This window comes from Stegostoma tigrinum, chromosome 3, assembly GCF_030684315.1.
Source record: "Stegostoma tigrinum isolate sSteTig4 chromosome 3, sSteTig4.hap1, whole genome shotgun sequence".
NCBI lineage: Eukaryota > Metazoa > Chordata > Chondrichthyes > Orectolobiformes > Stegostomatidae > Stegostoma > Stegostoma tigrinum.
The window spans coordinates 11,054,531-11,074,979 of record NC_081356.1 but is presented as its reverse complement, the minus strand read 5'-3'; the positions used below and the strand labels follow the sequence as shown (position 1 = coordinate 11,074,979).

The following is a 20,449-nucleotide window of genomic DNA, read 5'->3' as shown; positions in this document are numbered from 1 at the left end:
GCTTTGCAGAACACCTCCGCTCAGTTCGCAACAAACAACTGCACCTCCCAGTCGCAAACCATTTCCACTCGCCCTCCCATTCTTTAGATGACATGTCCATCATGGGCCTCCTGCAGTGCCACAATGATGCCACCTGAAGGTTGCAGGAACAGCAACTCATATTCCACCTGGGAACCCTGCAGCCTAATGGTATCAATGTGGACTTCACCAGTTTCAAAATCTCCCCTTCCCTCACCGCATTCCTAAACCAGCCCAGTTTGTCCCCTCCCCCCACTGCACCACACAACCAGCCCAGCTCTTCCTCTTCACCCACTGCATCCCAAAACCAGTCCAACCTGACTCTGCCTCCCTAACCTGTTCTTCCTCTCACCCATCCCTTCCTCCCACCCCAAGCCACACCCCCATCTACCTACTAACCTCATCCCACCTCCTTGACCTGTCCGTCTTCCCTGGACTGACCTATCCCCTCCCTACCTCCCCACCTATACTCTCTCCATCTTCGGTCCGCCTCCCCCTCTCTCCCTATTTATTCCGGAACCCTCACCCCATCCCCCTCTCTGATGAAGGGTCTAGGCCCGAAACGTCAGCTTTTGTGCTCCTGAGATGCTGCTTGGCCTGCTGTGTTCATTCAGCCTCACATTTTCTTATCTTGGATTCTCCAGCATCTGCAGTTCCCATTATCTCCAAAACTAAGGCCCAATGTGAGTTCAATATAATCTCTCTGCTTTTGAATATTATTCTTTTGGAAATGAACTCCAGCCTTTCTTTGTAGTTTTGGATTATGTTAGTCTATATTGTTATTTTAAATAATTTGGTCATCCACCTCTATAGATCCTACTGATTCTCTACCCAGTTTATACCATGAGTAAATGGCCATTTTATACCTCAAAACAATATACATCACTTCACACTTACTTATACTGGAATTTGTTTTACATTTACATTTAGAAGACTCATTGTCTAAGTTTTTTTTAAAACATCATTTGTATTTTTTTACATCACAGTTTTCATCAGTATCAACTATACTTCCCAAATTGGTGCCATATTATTAGCTATTGTTTTAGACTAAAGACAAAACTACAATCGAGAAACACGAATGCACTTTTTCAAAAATCACAACTAACGATCACGATAAATCAGTCCAACATGCAATACTTACAATGGCAACAGGATCATTACTTCGAGTTCCTACAATACTGAATTTCTTCACATGTGTATTATTCTTCAAAGCTTCAGCATATGCTTTTAGAGTGGCAAGAGGAATGTTCTGGAAACATGTAAATGAAATAATTTTCATTTAAAAATATTGGGTTTCAATGCCGATCACTTTTTTAAACAGTATTTAAATCTCACCAATTTCACTGTTTCATAATATTTTACTTCTTCACTGCCATGGGCCACGTAATCAAAACTTAAACTTTCGGGTTATACAGTCATAAATTAATAGTACAGCACAGAAACAGGGTCTTCAGACTAACTTGTCCACGCTGACCAGGTTTCCAAAACTGAACTTGTCCCTTTTCTGATGAAGGGTCTAGGCCTGAAACGTCAGCTTTCGTGCTCCTGAGATGTTGCTTGGCCTGCTGTGTTCATCCAGCTCCACACCTTGTTATCTTGGATTCTCCAGCATCTGCAGTTCCCATTATCTCTTGTCCTATTTGAACCCTGATTCAGCTGCTGAACCATTCGCTTGCAAAAATGACAAATTCTAAATCAAGATAGTGTTTTTAGCCTTTACTTTTTTTTATATCTTTCCTTTGGAATTCTAATTGATCCCCAGAATTTTTACATACGGAGGTAGCAACTTCAAACAGAATGTCACTATTGAAGCTTCAAGCAAGGTACTAAAGCTGGTGGCAGCCCTGTGTATTTTTTTAAAAACTCCATCACCTCTCTAAATTCCCCAAACATGTCATAAGATGTTGTCAACCCTGTGTTTGGGACCCTCTAATCAGGTGTTAGAATCTGTCAGCTGTGAAATAAGCTAATCAAAGTCACAAGTTATATATTATGTAATTGTGCTCTATCCCTCTTCATCACTTTTGACCTATCAACTCAGCTTGAATAACAAAGGCCTGAAAATTGTCTTCCATGTACCATCAAAACGAAAGTAGTCTTGCAAAATTTGCAAGCAAAGCCACTACCGTCCCAAGGGGCTGCTCTCTTATTAGAGAATGACAATATTAGTGTGGAGTGGCTTAACCTAATGGTCACCAAATCTCAGGCGTTGGGAGTGTTGAGGATAACTTCAGCTGGAGTGGGAATTCAACCTACCCTGGTAATATTACATGGCAATACAAGCCAGCTATCCAACCAACTGAGCTAACCAACAATATTTCCCACAGAAATGACAATGCACGAGTTTTAAACAGTGTTCTTGAGCACAAAAGGTGAAGGCTGGCATTCCAGTGAAGCACTGAGGGCATGCAGAGGAGAAGTGGTTGTGAAGTGATAAACTCACTGGACTAGCATTCCAGAGGCCGCCATTAATGCTTCGGTGGCGGGGGGGAGCCTGGGTTCAAATCCCACCGTAGCAGCTGATGAAATATGAATTCAATGAATAAGTCAGGAATTTACCAGTGCCTGGTCCACAGGGGCTCAACGAAACCATAAGCTATACTGAGATATTTAATTGCAAAACAGGCTTTGCTTGGCCACTGCCAATCACGTGATGGAAGTTGACTACAATATTTAAGGTGAAAGGAGAAAGATTCAAAAATGACATGGGGTGCAATTTTTTTACACAGAGAGTGGTTTGTGCGTGAAATGAACTTTCAGACTGGTAGATGTAGGTATGTTGACAACATTTAAAAGACAATTAGATAGGTTCATGAATAAGAAATGTTTGGATGGATATGGGCCAAGCGCTGGCAGATGGGACTAGTTTAGTTTGGGAACATGGTTGGCATGGACTGATTGCATTGAATGTTCTGTTTCTGCGCTGTATGGCTCTAACTTCTTTTTATGGAGAGAAAGACTGAAGAATAAAAAACATTCAATCTACCTCTCTCCCTTGTCCATAACACTAATTTCAATATTGGTTATGATAAAATCAGTATGATTTGCCGTCAAAATCCATCCAGATCACAAGTGTATGCTGGAGAGAACATCTGCTACCCTCAGCTGGACTGGCCTATATTTAAGTCCAGATCTACTACTATGTGGCTCAGTTCATCATGCAATTAAAAATGGACAACAAATGCTGGCTTGCCGGTAATGAGCACATCCCACAAACGAATAAAGGAAAATTTTTAACCCATTTGTTCTTGCAAAAATCAGGGATATAAGGCTACTGACAAGGTAACTTTCATTCAAAATTTCACAGACATAGCTAATCTTTAACACATATACACACCCAAAGGCAGCATCAGTTCAAAACAACTGCTCACCACTACCTTTTCCAGGGCAAGTAAGGATTGTAATAAACCCTGGTCTAGCACATTCATCATTCATGAATTAGAAAGTAAACTAGCATTAGGTGGCTGAGACTGGAAATATGTTACTTTCTCTCCATACTGAGGTCAAATAGTAAGTATAAAAACAATAAAAACAAAAAAAACCCTCTATAGTTAATTAATAAAAACAGAAAATGTTGAAATCCACTGGAGGTTAATCAGCATCTGTGTGAAGAGGAACAGAGTTAATTTTCTGGTCAATCACTTAATGAAGAGATAGTAGCATCAGCTTTGCTTATCTCACTGTTGATGCTATCTGGCCTACTGAGTATTTGCATCAATTGTTGGTTTTAATTCAAGTTTATTGCAGAAACGAAAGACTGCAGATGTCTGTACGTTTATTGCTCTGCTATTTCACATATAAACTGTGACATACCATCATGCTAGTTAAAAGACTGTATACTGAGCTGATACTTTCTTCATGCACGAAAGAAACTGATTAACAATATCATTAACTATAGGTGGCGATTGTAATTTGCTTATGAATCAATAATTGTGCGAACACACTAATTCACTAAATAGTGAAAGTCTTCAGACAATAATAATCCCTTGGAAATTGGGAATTGAGCATGCCACTTCCCTTTGTTAATCCTGGAGGCTGCTTCGGCATGATCATAGCAAACTGCCCGGTACAGTGAGAAGGCAATTAAGCTTCTTAAGTGAGCAATTAGTTGCAAATTTCCTAACAGCAATGTAATTTTGACAGCTTCGCACACATGCCCTAAGCTCACTCAGATCCTCAGAGGCAGCAGCAGCATCAGGGATGTGAAAGCGGCATTACAGAAAGATGTAAGCTGACTGCCTCATGGTGCAGACGGCAAGCCTGAGGGCACCTGTGGGCAGACATTTGCCAAGGGAAGAGCGGTTCCTTGAGATTGCTGTCTTGGTCAGTGCTTGGGGTTCATGGATGATTGCCTTTGGCTTTTTCTTTCAACGATTCTGCTCGATGGAGCAGCACACTGACACATATCTGCAGTGAAGAAAGGCAGTGTGCTGACTAACCCTCTCTCCCTCCTTAATGTGCCTTTCATCTTAAACTGAATAGTGGATCTGAGGGTGGGGGGGGGGGGGCTGCTAATTGGGCGATTCCAAAAAATGACCCAGAACGGATGCTGTCCTGAAGCTACAAACTCATAAATGAAAATATCACGTGTCCATAAAACATAACCCAGTAGTCTGTACAACTTCGAAGTATTAAAGCTGATATGACAATTCATTTTTGTGGAATCTTCATCTTCAGTTTGTTAAATGTATGCACGGTAACACTTTAATGGACTCACAGTGGAGGCTTAAAGTTTAGGTATATTGGTTAAAATGGCACGAAGAAACTACATAAAGTAATAAAAAAAACCAAAGGAATGCCAATTTTTTATTTCAAGCTGAAAAGAATATCAGAGGGCTAGAAGTTATGCCACAGCCATGCAATGCTCTGTTAGGCCACAGCTGGAGTACTGTGAGCTTATAAAGACATGTTGGCTTTAGCGGGAGAGAAGTACACCTTTAACAGAATCATAGAATCATACCTGAACTCCAAGGGTTACATTACAAGGGGAGTTTACCAAATTCAGAGTGCATTCCTGAACATTAGAAGGTTGCGAGATATTTAAAAGTATTATTATCTCATTGGATGTGGGCACCTAGGGCTGGATCAACATTTATTGTCTATCTCTGGGTGCCCTCGAGAAGAGTTGCTTTCTTGAACCACAATACTGTAAGAGAGGAAAATCCAGGAGTTTGACCCAACAACACTGATGGAACAGACAAACTTTTCCAAGTCAGCATGGTGTGTGGCTTAGAGGGGATCTTGCAGGTGATGCTTCCATGTATCTGCTGCCCCTGCCCTTCTGGATGGTAGCAGCCATGGGTTTGTAAGGTCTAATGATCTTTGGGGAACTTCTGCAGTGCATGCTGTAGATAGTACATATTGCTGCTTCTGAGTGTTGGTGGGGAAGGGAATTAGTTTTTGAGGTGGTGGAGGGAATGAATGTTTGTCAATCAAGCGGGCAGCCTTGTCCTGGATGGTATCAAGCTTCTTGAGTGCTGGTCGAGGGTCAAGTGCGGAGTATTCCATCATATGCCTGACTTGTGCCTTGTAGATGGTGGGCAGGCTTTGGGGAGTCAGGAGGTGAATTATTTGCTGTAGGATTCCTAGCCTCTGACCAAATAGATTAAACTGTTCAAGATATTAGGAGAAATAGATGGACAGAAACATTTTCCTGTGGTTGGGGAAACTAACACTGAGGAGGCATAGGCTAATAAGTAGAGTCTGATATTTAAAGAATAAAATTAGGAAACGCATCATACACAAAGCATGGTAGAAGGTTAAAGCTTCACAAACCTTTTCATTTCAAATCTGAGATTAGTACACATTTTTGTTATCGAAAAATATTAGCAATTTGAGGTAAAATTGATGGGCAGATTCAATGAATTTCCTATGATAATTCCTTTTCACATTTCCTGTATTAATGGATGCTGTTTTAAAAAGTGTACATGTGATGATGGAACAAAACTAAAATCTAATTAATTAATCGAACATCCCTGGTGCATAGTTAGCATGAATTTGGTTCTTGCCATGACAACTTCCCCATGTTTTTTGGTTTACTTTGTTATCTCAAGCATTCAAAATGCCTCACATAGGTGTGTGACATTTTTCTCATCCTTGGAATTCCCTCCTTTGTTTATCAATTACGTGGAAGAAAGTTCTGGCAAATCAGACAAGGGAAGAACAATGAGTGTTTGCAATCACCTTTATGTTATTGAGATTTATCTCCTCAAGCTGAGGGTCATTTTCCCCAACTTGCTTTAGGGTTTCTTCCACATCTGTAGAATTTGGCAGCTCGTCTGGAACTGGTTTATATTGAGTGGGTTGGATTACACCTGCACAAGGAAGGCAAGCTGAGTGTTAACAGGGGTGGACTGCAAAATCATCACTTCCAACATAAACCTGCTCACCATTGATGCTCTACGGAAGTTCAATAATCGAAGTAAAATGTTTAAGGTTTTACAGTAGATTTGTAGCCGGGTTGTGGATGTTGTGGTTGGTTGGCTCATTGAGCTGGTTCATTGCTCCGCAGACGTTTCATTACCCTGCCAGTAATGTCATCAATGCAGCCTCTGATGAAGCACCGCTGCGTTTTTCCATCTTGATCTGGAGTCTGTTGAGCTGGATTACCACGCTTCCGGCTTTCCTTCACAGTGGGGTGTGTATGAGGTCGAGTTCTATAAACACATCAATTAACACATAGAGGTCAACCACATATACGCTCCATTGCGAAGGAAAACCAGAATGAGGTAATCCAGTTTAAAAAACACACCAGCGCTTCATCGGAGGCTGCACTGATGATGTTACCCAGCATGGTAATGAAATGTCTGCAGAAAAATAAACCAGCTCAGCGAGCCAACCATACACGAGTCAAATGTTCTGTTTCATGCTAATGTATGTTATTATTTTACTCTGTAACAACAGTTTATTTTAACTCTGTAAGCTTTGTACCTAGATACTTGTACGGAAGATGGCGCCATTAAAAGCGACCATTGTAAAAACATTTTACTGTACTCCTGCGCTGGAGTACATATAACAATAACAGATATTCTATTCTAGTATAATTCTGCATGTTACCAGCCAGGGCTGATGTCATAACTAGGAATGTTGACAAACAATGGCACTAACTCACCCTTTTAACACCATTTTGCAACTTCCTTTTTATTCATTTACAGGATGAGGGCGTTTCTGGCCAGGCAGCATGTATTTCCCATTCCTAATCGCCCAGAGGGCAGTTAAGAATCAATCACATGGCTGTCGGTCTGGAGTCACACACAGGCCAGACCAGGTAAGGATGGCAGTTTCCTTCCCTAAAGGACATTAGTGAACCAGATGGGTTTTTCCGACAATCGGCAATGGATTCTCGGTCATCGTTAGACTCTTAGTTCTAGATATTTTTATTGAATTCAAATTTCACCATCTGCCGTGATGGGATTTGAACCCATGGCCCCAGAATGTTATCTGGGGCTCTGAATTTACAGTCTAGCGATAACACTACAAGGCCATTGCCTCCCCATCTAAACTAAATCCAGGAATGTTGGTGAGACAGTCACTACCTCACTAATCCCCAGCTTTCCCTTCTGAGCACAAGCAGCTCAATTCTGAAATGTGCTTGGATGAGGACTTAGAATCCCTACCAATCTGATTATGGGACAAAGCTAATGCATCTTAAATACATAGTCAGTCAACCTTAAATACGTTAGTAACCACATAAGCTTAGATACAATTATAGATCCAAATGCATAAAAGAGGCAATTGCATTTTGAACTTGCATTGTATTGAAAAGAAATACAGAATCATATTTATCACAAATACAGAATTAATCATTTTGGCCTCTGATACAAAATGGTCCAGCTTTTAAAATGGTGTTAATCTTACTCACTGTTAAGGCCTTCCTTGTTAACAATTGTGCTACTGGCAAGAGCTTCATAATATTGCTGGTTGCTCATTAGTGTGTGCATACCAAGGATAGCTATAAAGAAAAACAATAGACACACAAAATTAATGACATATTGCTGGGTGGATGCCTGCGTTGTAGGCATACTGGATCAGTTTTGATCAGGGCAGGGCAAATTCTAGAGCACATGCCTTCGGTAATATTGTCAGAATGTTGTCGGGGCTCACAGTCTTTGCAGTATCCAGTGCCTCCAGTCATTTCTTGATATCACGTGGAGTGAATCAGATTTGCAGAAAAATGGTATCTGTGATGTTGGGGGCCTTTGGAGGAAGTCAAGATGGATTGCCCACTCAGCACTTTGGGTAAAGATAGTTACAAATGTTCAGCCTTATCCTTTGCACTGATGTGCTGGGCTCTTCCATTGTTGAGGATGGCGATATTTGTGGATCCTCCTCCTCTAGTGAGCTGGTTAATTATCCACTACCATTCACAACCAGATGTGGCAGGGCTGCAGAGCTTAGATCTGATCCAATGGTCGTGGAATTGCTTAGCTCTCTCTATCACTAATTATGCTGTTAGGCACACAAGTAGTCCTGTTTTGTAGCTTCACTGGGTTAAAGCTTCATTGTTAGGTATGCCTGGTGCTACTCCTGGTGTGCCCTCTTGTACTCCCTATGAACTAGTGTTGTTCCTTTGCCATTATGGAATAGTAAAGATGGGATATTCCAGGCTTTAAGATTGCAGGTTGTGCTGTGGTTCAATTCTGCTGCTGTTGATGGCCCACAGTGCCTCATGGATGAAAATTACAGGTCATGGAATAAGAGGGATGGTAACAACATGGGTACAAAATTGTCTGAGTGATTGGAAATGGAATAATGGTTAAAGGGTACTTTTCAGAACAGAGGAAGTTTGCAATGGAGAACCTAGGGGTCAATATTGGACACTTGCTTTTCCTTTTTGCATATTTATATATATATATATATATATATATATATTATGTGCATGGGAAATTGTCAAAGTTTGTGGATGTCACAACACATGAGACAATTGTAAACTGTAAGAAGGATCAATTTGAACTTCAAAAAAAAATTGACATTTTGGTGGAATGGGCATATATTTGGCACATTAGGTTTAATGTGGAGACTTGTGAGGTGACACACTTTGGTGCAGAGAACAAGGAGTGAAGGATAGATAGATTTTGAACGGTAAAGGAATTAAGGATGTGGTGAGTGGGTGGGAAAGTGGAGCTGAGTCCATGATCGGCTATGATCTTACTGAATGGCAGGGCAGAGTCAACGGGCCAGATGGCCTACACCTGCTCCTATTTCTTAAGTTCTTGTATAAAATAAATGGTACAAAAGAATTTGCTGCAGCAGCAGAGATATCCAGGTGTATATGTACATGTATATGTGTGTGTAAGTTATTAAGTGTGGCCAGACAGATAGGGAGGGCTTTTTGTTAATGAAGTGCTAAGTATTCCAGGCTTCATCTACAGAGTCTCAGAATACAAAAGCAATGAGGTTATGACAAACTTATATAAGGCACCAATCAGACTTCAGCTGGTATACAATTCTGGATGCCACGCTTTAGGAAGGATGTGAATGTATCAGAGCGAGCAGAACATATTTCCAGGGATAAGTTGCTTCAGTTCTGAGGAAAACCTAGGGAAGTTTAGACAGCTTTCCTCAGACTGGGAAAAAGTGCGTGGAGATTTCTTCGAGATTTTCCGAATCATGAGAGGCCTGAACAGACTGGAGAGGTGGCATTGTTCCCACTCATAAATGCATCTGGAATCAGAGTGCATAGTTTGAAGTGTTTTGCAAAAGGAGAAAATGTGAGGTGAGAAATATCTTTTTTTGCATGGTGAGTTGTTAGAGTCTGGAATGCACTGTTTAGAATTATGGTACAGGCTGTAGCATTCCAGAGGGCACTGGATGATTACTGAAAGAGAAACAATGTGCTGTGTTATGGGGGAAAGGCAGGAGAATGGCACTAAGGTAAAATACTCAGAGATGTAATTCTGTGATTTTGTCTGTAGTCGCTAGATGTGTTCGACATTTGTCCCATTTAGTATTGTAGCAGTCCCATACAACATAAAGGACGATATTCCCCATGTGAATTCAGGATATCCATAAGGACAATGCGGTGTCACTCTTACGGGGACACTGTCATGGATAGATGCATCCGTGGGCAGCAGATTGGTGAGGATGAGATCAAATATATCGCTCCCTCACCATCACCTGCAGATCCTGTCTGACACTGTCCTTTTGGACTCCACCAGCTTGGCCAATAGCGCTGCAGTGAGCCACTCTTGTTGATGGCCATTAAAGTTCCCAACTGGAATACATTGTGCATCCTCAGTGCCTCCTCCATGTGGGGTTCAACATGTAGGTACACTGATTCATCAGCTGATGGGGGAGGAGGAGAATTAGCAAGAGATTTTCTTGCCCTTATTTGACCTGGGTGCCACAAGATTTCCCGGTGACCTGGGTCAATGTTGAGGACCCCCAGGGCAACTCCCAACTGTGTGCCACTGTGCCACCACCTCTGCCGATGGGACAGGACATGCCCAGGGGTGGTGAAGTCATACTTGCGAAATCCTACGTTACCTCAGTTAGTCTGTGGGGAAGCTCTCCGAAGTTGGCACTGGTCCCAGATGTGAGTGAGAAAAACTTTGCAGGACCAGCAGAGCAAAGTTCATCAAATCTGGTGCCTGAGCTAATTTTATTCCTTTAGATTTCTATTTAGAAATGCCATACAACTGATTGAATGGCTCAGCTATTTCAATGTGCAGTTAAGTCAACCATATTGCTGTGGGTCTGGAGTCACATGTAGGCTGGGACTCTAATCACTGGAATTTAGAAGAGTGAGAGATATCTTGTTGAAACATGTAGAATTTTTAAGAGGCTGGGCAGGGTACAAGCTGGGAGGATGTTTCCCCTCATGGGAGAGTCTAGGACCAGGGGGTATAGTCTCAGAACAAAGGGGTACCAACTGAAGACCGAGATGAGAAGGAATTTCTTCTCTCAGAGAGTTGTGAGTCTTTGAAACTCCTTGCCACAGAGAGTTGTGGGAGTCCTTGTGTATATTTGAGGCTGAGATAGGGAGGCTCATGAACAGTCGGGGAATTCAGGGTTATGGGAAAAAAGCAGGAAAGTGGATGTGAGGAATGTCGGATCAGCTGTGATCCTGTTGAATTGTGGAACCGGCTCGAGGGGCTGAGCAGCCGACCCCTGTTCCTATTTCTCATGGTCTTATGCCAGACCAGGTAAGGATGGCCCATGACCTTTTCTAAAGGACATCAGTGAACCAGATGGGTTTTCATGCCATTTGATTCATGGTCCTCATTCGACATTTAACTCCATCTGGTATGGTAAGATCCAAACCCAAGTTCCCAGAGCGGTAATAAAATGTGAGGCTGGATGAACACAGCAGGCCAAGCAGCATCTCAGGAGCACAAAAGCTGACGTTTCGGGCCTAGACCCTTCATCAGAGAGGGGGATGGGGGGAGGGAACTGGAATAAATAGGTAGAGAGGGGGAGGCGGACCGAAGATGGAGAGTAAAGAAGATAGGTGGAGAAGGTGTGGGTGGGGAGGTAGGGAGGGGATAGGTCAGTCCAGGGAAGACGGACAGGTCAAGGAGGTGGGATGAGGTTAGTAGGTAGCTGGGGGTGCGGCTTGGGGTGGGAGGAAGGGATGGGTGAGAGGAAGAACCGGTTAGGGAGGCAGAGACAGGTTGGACTGGTTTTGGGATGCAGTGGGTGGGGGGGAAGAGCTGGGCTGGTTGTGTGGTGCAGTGGGGGGAGGGGATGAACTGGGCTGGTTTAGGGATGCAGTGGGGGAAGGGGAGATTTTGAAACTGGTGAAGTCCACATTGATACCATATGGCTGCAGGGTTCCCAGGCGGAATATGAGTTGCTGTTCCTGCAACCTTCGGGTGGCATCATTGTGGCAGTGCAGGAGGCCCATGATGGACATGTCATCAAGAGAATGGGAGGGGGAGTGGAAATGGTTTGCGACTGGGAGGTGCAGTTGTTTGTTGCGAACTGAGCGGAGGTGTTCTGCAAAGCGGTCCCCAAGCCTCCGCTTGGTTTTCCCAATGTAGAGAAAGCCGCACCGGGTACAGTGGATGCAGTATACCAAATTGGCAGATGTGCAGGTGAACCTCTGCTTAATGTGGAATGTCATCTTGGGGCCTGGGATGGGGGTGAGGGAGGAGGTGTGGGGACAAGTGTAGCATTTCCTGCGGTTGCAGGGGTAGGTGCCGGGTGTGGTGGGGTTGGAGGGCAGTGTGGAGCGAACAAGGGAGTCACGGAGAGAGTGGTCTCTCCGGAAAGCAGACAGGGGTGGGGATGGAAAAATGTCTTGGGTGGTGGGGTCGGATTGTAAATGGCGGAAGTGTCGGAGGATAATGCGTTGTATCCGGAGGTTGGTAGGGTGGTGTGTGAGAACGAGGGGTATCCTCTTGGGGTGGTTGTGGCGGGGGCGGGGTGTGAGGGATGTGTTGCGGGAAATGCGGGAGACGCGGTCAAGGGCGTTCTTGACCACTGTGGGGGGAAAGTTGCGGTCCTTGAAGAACTTGGACATCTGGGATGTGCGGGAGTGGAATGCCTCATCATGGGAGCAGATACGGCAGAGGCGAAGGAATTGGGAATAGGGGATGGAATTTTTGCAGGAGGGTGGGTGGGAGGAGGTGTATTCTAGGTAGCTGTGGGAGTCGGTGGGTTTGAAATGGACATCAGTTACAAGCTGGTTGCCTGAGATGGAGACTGAGAGGTCCAGGAAGGTGAGGGATGTGCTGGAGATGGCCCAGGTGAACTGAAGGTTGGGGTGGAAGGTGTTGGTGAAGTGGATGAACTGTTCGAGCTCCTCTGGGGAGCAAGAGGCGGCACCGATACAGTCATCAATGTAACGGAGGAAGAGGTGGGGTTTGGGGCCTGTGTAGGTGCGGAAGACCGACTGTTCCACGTAACCTACAAAGAGGCAGGCATAGCTGGGGCCCATGTGGGTGCCCATGGCCACTCCCTTAGTCTGTAGGAAGTGGGAGGAATCGAAAGAGAAGTTGTTGAGGGTGAGGACGAGTTCGGCTAGGCGGATGAGGGTGTCGGTGGAGGGGGACTGGTCGGGCCTGCGGGACAGGAAGAAGCGGAGGGCCTTGAGGCCATCTGCATGCGGAATACAGGTGTATAGAGGCTGGACGTCCATGGTGAAAATGAGGTGTTGGGGGCCAGGGAATTGGAAGTCCCGGAAGAGGTGGAGGGCGTGGGTGGTTTCACAGACGTAGGTAGGGAGTTCCTGGACCAAAGGGGAGAAAATGGAGTCCAGATAGGTGGAGATGAGTTCGGTGGGGCAGGAGCAGGCAGAGACGATGTGTCGACCAGGGCAGGCAGGTTTGTGGATTTTGGGAAGGAGATAGAAACGGGCCATGCGGGGTTCGGGAACAATGTGGTTGGAGACTGTGGGTGGGAGGTCCCAGGAACAGCAACTCATATTCCGCTTGGGAACCCTGCAGCCCAATGGTATCAATGTGGATGTCACCAGCTTCAAAATCTCCCCTTCCCCCACTGCATCCCAAAACCAGCCCAGTTCGTCCCCTCCCCCCACTGCACCACACAACCAGCCCAGCTCTTCCCCTCCACCCACTGCGTCCCAAAACCAGTCCAACCTATCTCTGCCTCCCTAACCTGTTCTTCCTCTCACCCATCCCTTCTTCCCACCCCAAGCCGCACCTCCATCTCCTACCTACTAACTTCATCCCACCTCCTTGACCTGTCCGTCTTCCCTGGACTGACCTATTCCCTCCCTACCTCCCCACCTATACTCTCCTCTTCACCTATCTTCTTTTCTCTCCATCTTCGGTCCGCCTCCCCCTTTCTCCCTATTTATTCCAGAACCTTCATCCCATCCCCCTCTCTGATGAAGGGTCTAGGCCCGAAACGTCAGCTTTTGTGCTCCTGAGATGCTGCTGGGCCTGCTGTGTTCATCCAGCCTCACATTTCATTATCTTGGATTCTCCAGCATCTGCAGTTCCCATTATCACTGATAGAATTTTACTCTCATCAACCTGTTTGGTCACCTTCTCAAAGAACTCAACAAAGTTTGTGAGGCATGACCTACCCTTCACAGAACTGTGCTGACTATCCCTAATCAATTTATTCTTTTCTAGATGATTATAAATCCTATCCCTTATAACCTTTTCCAACACTTTACCAACAACTGAGGTAAGGCTCACTGGTCTATAATTACCAGGGTTGCCTCTACACCCAGGTGAACAGGGGAACCACATTTGCTATCCTCCAGTCGTCTGGCACTATTCCTGTAGACAATGACAAGTTAAAGATCAATGCCAAAGGCTCGGCAATCTCCTCCCTGGCTTCCCAGAGGATCCTAGGATAAATCCCATCTGGCCCAGGGGACTTATCTATCTTCACACTCTGTAGGATTTCTAATACCTCTTCCTTGTGAACCTCAATCCCACCTCGTCTAGTAGCCTGTATCTCAGTATTCGCCTCGACAACATTGTCGTTTTCTAGAGTGAATACTGTCGAAAAATATTCATTTAGTGCTTCCCCTATCTCCTTTGACTCCACACACAACTTCCCACTACTATCCTTGATTGTCCCTAATCTTACTTTCATCATTCTTTTATTCCTTAAATACCTATAGAAAGCCTTAGGGTTTACCCTGATCCTATCCACCAACAACTTCTCATGTCTCCTCCTGGCTCTTCTGAGCTCTCTCTTTAGGTCTTTCCTGGCTACCTTGTAGCCCTCAAGCGCCCTGAGCCTTCACATCTCATCCTAACATAAGCCTTCTTCTTCCTCTTGACCAGAGATTCCACTTCCTTCGTAAACCACGGCTCCTGCGCTCTACAGCTTCCTCCCTGCCTGACAGGTACATACTTATCTAGGTCACACAGGAGCTTTTCCTTGAATAGGCTCCACATTTCTAATGTGCCCATCCCCTGCAGTTTCCTTCCCCATCCTATGCTGCCTAAATCTTGCCTAATCTCAATGTAATTGCCTTTCCCCCAGCAATAACTCTTGCCCAGTGGTATACACCTATCCCTTTCCATCACTAAAGTAAACATAACAGAATTGTGATCGCTATCACCAAAGTGCTCACCTACTTCCAAATCTAACACGTGGCCAGGCTCATTACCCAGTACCAAATCTAATGTGGCTTCGCCCCTTGTTGGCCTATCTACATACTGTGTCAGGAAGCCCTCCTGCACACACTGGACAAAAACTGACCCATCTATCGTACTCGAACTATAGTGTTCCCAGTCAATATTTGGAAAGTTGACGTCCCCCACGACAACTACCCTGTCTCTCTCACTCCTATCGAGAATCATCTTTGCTATCCTTTCCTCTACATCTCTGGAACTATTCGGAGGCCTATAGAAAACTCCCAACAGGGTGACCTCTCCTTTCCTGTTTCTAACCTCAGCCCATACTACCTCAGTTGACGTAATATTTGATGGAGATATTCAGGCAGGAAATCAAAAGCTTGGTCAAAGACAGTTTATGGCGTGTCTTAAATGAAGACTGAGATTCAGGGGGCTAAAAATATTTAGGAAGGGTATTTCAGAGCTTAGAAATTAGGCAGATAAAAACACAGCAAACCAATGATGAAGCAATCATGTTAAGGGGCATACACGTCAATGGTTTAGAAGGGGTGGATGCTGGGAAGTCGTTTCCGTTAGGTGGGGAGACTGGGACCCGTGGGCACAGCCTTAAAATTAGAGGGTGTAAATTTAAAACTGAAATGAGACGACATTTCTTCAGCCAGAGAGTGGTGGGCTTGTGGAATTCATTGCCACAGAGTGCAGTGGAGGCCGGGATGTTGGATGCCTTCAAGGCAGAGATCGACAAATTCTTGATCTCAGAAGGAATCAAGGGCTACGGGGAGAGTGCAGGGAAGTGGTGTTGAAATGCCCATCAGCCATGATTTAAATGGCGGAGTGGGCTTGATGGGCCGAATGGCCTTACTTCCACTCCCATGTCTTATGGTCTTATGGTCTAAATTGAATGGAGGAAGGTTTATAAGATTGGAGAAAGTGACAGAAATAAGGAATGAGCTGACTGAGGAGGGATTTGAAAATAAAGCAGATAATTTAAAAGTTGTTGCTGCCAGACTAGGAGGCAATACAAACCAGCAAAAGGACACGATGGATTAATGGCACTGGTGATGGTGCTAATGTTTCAAAACATTCTCAGTGTAAATAAGATTGTATGGTTTAGAATGATCTGGTTCTTATATTTGAAAGCGCTGCCTGATTGCTTTGGTTCATGACAAATAGTGTGTATTCGGCAACATTCAAATTGCTTTAATCAGCAATGTAAGCACTTTTCCACACGGGAATCATTCTAAAACCAATTTGCAAATGTGTTGCTGGTAGTGCCTAGAGCCGAAATTTAAACCTATTCATCATCTCATTTGTCCTTATCAAAAGAAATTGATATTCCTTGGACATGACTAAAGTGGACATAAGTAAATTCTGTTGAAACATGTATGGTAAACGAAACTTTCAAACAAGCTAGGTAAACATAGGAAGACACTCATGGTGAAAGATATAACCTGGTATGAAGAAAAAGTAAGAACAGGAATCTCTATATGAGATAATCCACCAAGAGGGAGCCAATAAATTAGAACAAGAGACTTGTCAAAAAGATGTCCAGACTGTGGCATTCCACTTTCAGTGTAACACCCTAAACAGGTGCCTCATAGATAACAAAATATGAAGTGGGTCTAATGTGTTTGTAATCCATTTGCGTAATTGTCTTCATGCTGTGTTTAGTAAAGGTGAAACAAGAAAACTCTGGCATCCAAGATTCGGACTTAATTCAACTTCAAAACTGATCTATAATTCAATGCATTCTCTGCTTTTCAACATCAGAAATGATAGACATATGTTTAGGTTTTTTCTATTCACTCATGGAATGTGGGCATCGCTGGTTGGCCAGTATTTATTGCCCATCCCTAACTGCTCCAGGAAACATGGTGGGATTGAGCTGCCACCTTGAACTTCCAAAGTCCATGTGCTCTGGGTTGACCCACAATGCCCTTGGGGAGGAATTCCAAGATTTTGCACCAGCGACAGTGATCGAGTGATGATATATATCCAAGTCAGGATGGTGAGCAGCTTGGAGGGGAAGTTGCAGGTGCTGGTGTTCCCATATATCTGCTGCCCTTGTCCTTCTAGATGTAAGTGGTCATGGGTTTGGAAGGTGCTGTCTGAGAATCTTTGGTGAAGTTCTGCAGTGCATCTTGTATATAGTGCGCACTGAGGTTAATGAGCGTCAATGGTGGAGGGAGTGGATGTCTGTGGGTGTAGTGCCAATCAAGCAGGCTGTTTGGCTTGGATGGTGTCAAGCTTCTTGAGTGTTGTTGGGGCTGCACCCATCCAGGCAAGTGGGGAGTATTCCATCACACTCCTGGCTGGTGCCTTGTAGATGATGGACAGGCTTGGGGAGTCAGGAAGTGTATATTTGCTGCAGTATTCCTAGGGTCTGACCTGCTCTTGTAGCCATTGTACGTATATCGAGTGCAGCTGATTTTTCTAAACCTGAAGTGACATGGAGCTGCTTTCAGCAATAATCCCACTTATGATATATGGATTATTGACACCATTCTGTTCAAAACAGCAATGGTGTAATTCAATCGATTATCAGTATGGACTTTTCTATCGTTTTAAATCTATCAACTAATGCATCTTGCTACGTATGAGCAATAGATTTTAAAATTGTTTCAGAGATAGTAGAAACTGCAGATGCTGGAGAATCTGAGATAATAGTGTAGAGCTGGATGAACACAGCAGGCCAAGCAGCATCAGAGGAGCAGGAAGGCTGACGTTTCGGACCTAGACCCTCCTTCAGACCCTTTTTCTGAAGAAGGGTCTAGGCCCGAAACATCAGATTTTAAAATTGTACTTGCTTTCTTTCTTTTGGCTCTAGTTAAATCAATAATCATGTAAAACAAGAAGGAACTAACACTTGCATTTTTTCATCAGGACAGGCCAAAGAGGTTTAAGATGAATGGAATCTTTATTTAATGTTCAGTCAATGTTGTTTTGCAAACAGCAACCAATGTACTCAGAGCAAACTCCAACAGTTGGCGAATGAGATAAACAATCAATCAAACAGATTATCTGAATTTTTTGGTATTGTTTGAGACAAGAATGTTGGCCCGCTACACCACCAGAACCCTGTGCTTCTCCTCAAACCTTTTCCATCCACCAGAACATGGAGGTGTGGCCTAGACTGAATGTCAACATCAGAAAGAGATGTGCAGCACTGAAGCTCTTCACTAAACTAGGTTGAGTGCTCACGTTCGGGAGTGGGTGATCTGAGCACACAACATTCTTATTCAGAAGCATCGTACTACTAATTGAGCCAAGACCTATATTCGGGTGGGAATTACACTGCAAACATTTGTTGATGATTTATTGAAGATAGCACAAATATTTCCATGACGTGTAGCAAGGATTCTAAACACTTGCTGATTTAGAGACAAAGTTTTGAAGAGGGCTCTATGCTGCTTTAAGTATCCAGGTATTAACTCAACTCAATGTTAAAATAATTCTACTTACAGGCACTGATATGGACATTGGCAGACTGTGACCCATGTCATTCCTGATGCACGATTCTGCCAAAGCTTTCCATAAATAGCTATCTTACATTTCTGAGCTTAGGTGCTGAGGGTTGGACGATCAATCGACCACTGCATGATCCTAACTCGAGGCTAGCAATCCAGTATGAGCAAGTGAGAACTCTGCCTGGGATTTCTTTCCCCTGAGATTCTTACCCTCATTATCATCCAGTTCAACAAACTTTGCAATGTTGTAGCAGTAAAGTTAGAATCATGGTCATAGAGTCATAGAAATGTATAGCACGGAAGCAGGCCCTTTCTTCAACTTGTCAGATATTCTATGTTAATCTAGTCCCAGTTGCCGGCATTTGACCCACATCCCTCTTAACCCTTCCTATCCATATACCCATCCAGATGCCTTTTAAATGTTGTATTTGTACCAGCCTCCACCACCTCCTCTGGCAGCTCATTCTATACAGACACTACCCTCTGCGTGAAAAAGTAGCCCCTCAGTTTCCTTTGCAATCCTTCCCCTCTCATCTTAACCTATGCTCCCTAGTCTTGGATTCCCCCTCTCCAAGGAAAGGGCCTTATCTATTTACCTATCTACATATCCTATTCATATCTTACCCCTCTCACCTTAAACCTCTACCGTCCAGTTTTGAACTCCCCTACACTGGAAAAAAAGACTTGTCTATTCACCCTGTCCATACCCCTCGTGATTTTAGAAGCCTCTATAAGGTCACCCCTCAGCCTCCAATGCTCCAGGGAAAACTGCCCCAGCCTATTCAGCCTCTCCCAATAGTTCAAACTCTCCAACCCTGGAAACATCCTTATAAATCTTTTCTGGGCCCTTTCAAGTTTTACAACATCTTTCTTTTAGTAGGGAGACCGGAATTGCATGCAATACTCCAAAAGTAGCCTAACCAATGTCCTGTACAGCCACTGCATGACCTCCCGACTCCATACGCAATACACTGACCAATAAAGACTACCGTATCAAACATCTTCCATCTAGGAAAATAACTGATTAATTTTGTCACAATGCCCTGATCAAAGTACACTGAAGAATGGGTAAAGCCCATAAATTCCTTCAGTGGCAATGGAATTGGTCTAACAACATCTGAATGCAGCAAGCTTTAGGCTCACGGATAGCAATTGCAAACCTGCTCCAGATAGTCCTTGCAAATACAGTTAAGGGGCCAGGCTTTCTGTGATTTCCTGACATGGCATGCTGTAATGATCTCCTATCAAAAGCAAATGCTCAGGGTGAGGGCAGAGGGATTCAAGCCTGACGCCTCAGGGGGCAGCCAGGTAGGCAGACGAGTGTTGAGGCAAGCTGGTTAGGAGGCCCACCTCATTTCTCTGAGATCAGCCCTGTTTTACAAAACATTGTTGGTCGGCTTTTTCCTCATCCCTCACATCCCACTACCTCCACAACCCAGCATCCGCCACAGGCAGATCTCAGGAGACATGTGGCGATGAAAAGATTCAACTTTAATAACATAATAGAGCTCTCATTCATTCATGTTTGATATTGGAAAAATAAACTGTTTATTCTCGAATCCCATTCAAAGATTTTAAATACTCTCAGGCGGACATTCTGGTACAAAAACAAACAAACATCAAATCAGTAAAAACAGAGGCAGTTAATCCTCTAATAGCCTCTTAAGACTGTCAAACACAAACATGAACTCAGTCCTTCTGCTTTTGGAGCTTTTAAACACACATACAAGCAAATATCCCAATTAGGAACAGGAATAGATCTTTCAGTTCCTCAAGCCTGTAGTACATTTGACAAGATCATGACTGATCTGTTTGTAGTTTTGGTTTCAACTGCCCTTTCCAGACTAACCTGATATGTTTTTGACTCCCTTTGTCAGTCAGGAGTCCAGCTGACTCAGCCCTAAAAGTATTCAATGGCCTGTCGGAGGAAGAGAATTCTAAGAGTAATGGTCCTCTGAC

General features: G+C 44.0%; 1 protein-coding gene across 4 annotated transcripts in view; it reads right to left on the bottom strand.

The window, feature by feature from the left end:
* The window catches only part of tmod1 (tropomodulin 1), an 89,498-nt gene that overhangs the window by 16,375 nt on the left and 52,674 nt on the right, over nt 1-20,449 (bottom strand). For all 4 annotated transcript variants that reach the window (XM_048527994.2, XM_048527992.2, XM_048527990.2 and 1 more), the window contains exons 5-7: nt 7,880-7,969; nt 6,202-6,332; nt 1,160-1,267 (exon numbers count right to left, since the gene is read on the bottom strand). In XM_048527994.2, the coding sequence (XP_048383951.1) occupies nt 1,160-1,267; nt 6,202-6,332; nt 7,880-7,969 (329 nt within the window). The remainder of the gene's footprint in view (nt 1-1,159; nt 1,268-6,201; nt 6,333-7,879; nt 7,970-20,449) is intronic.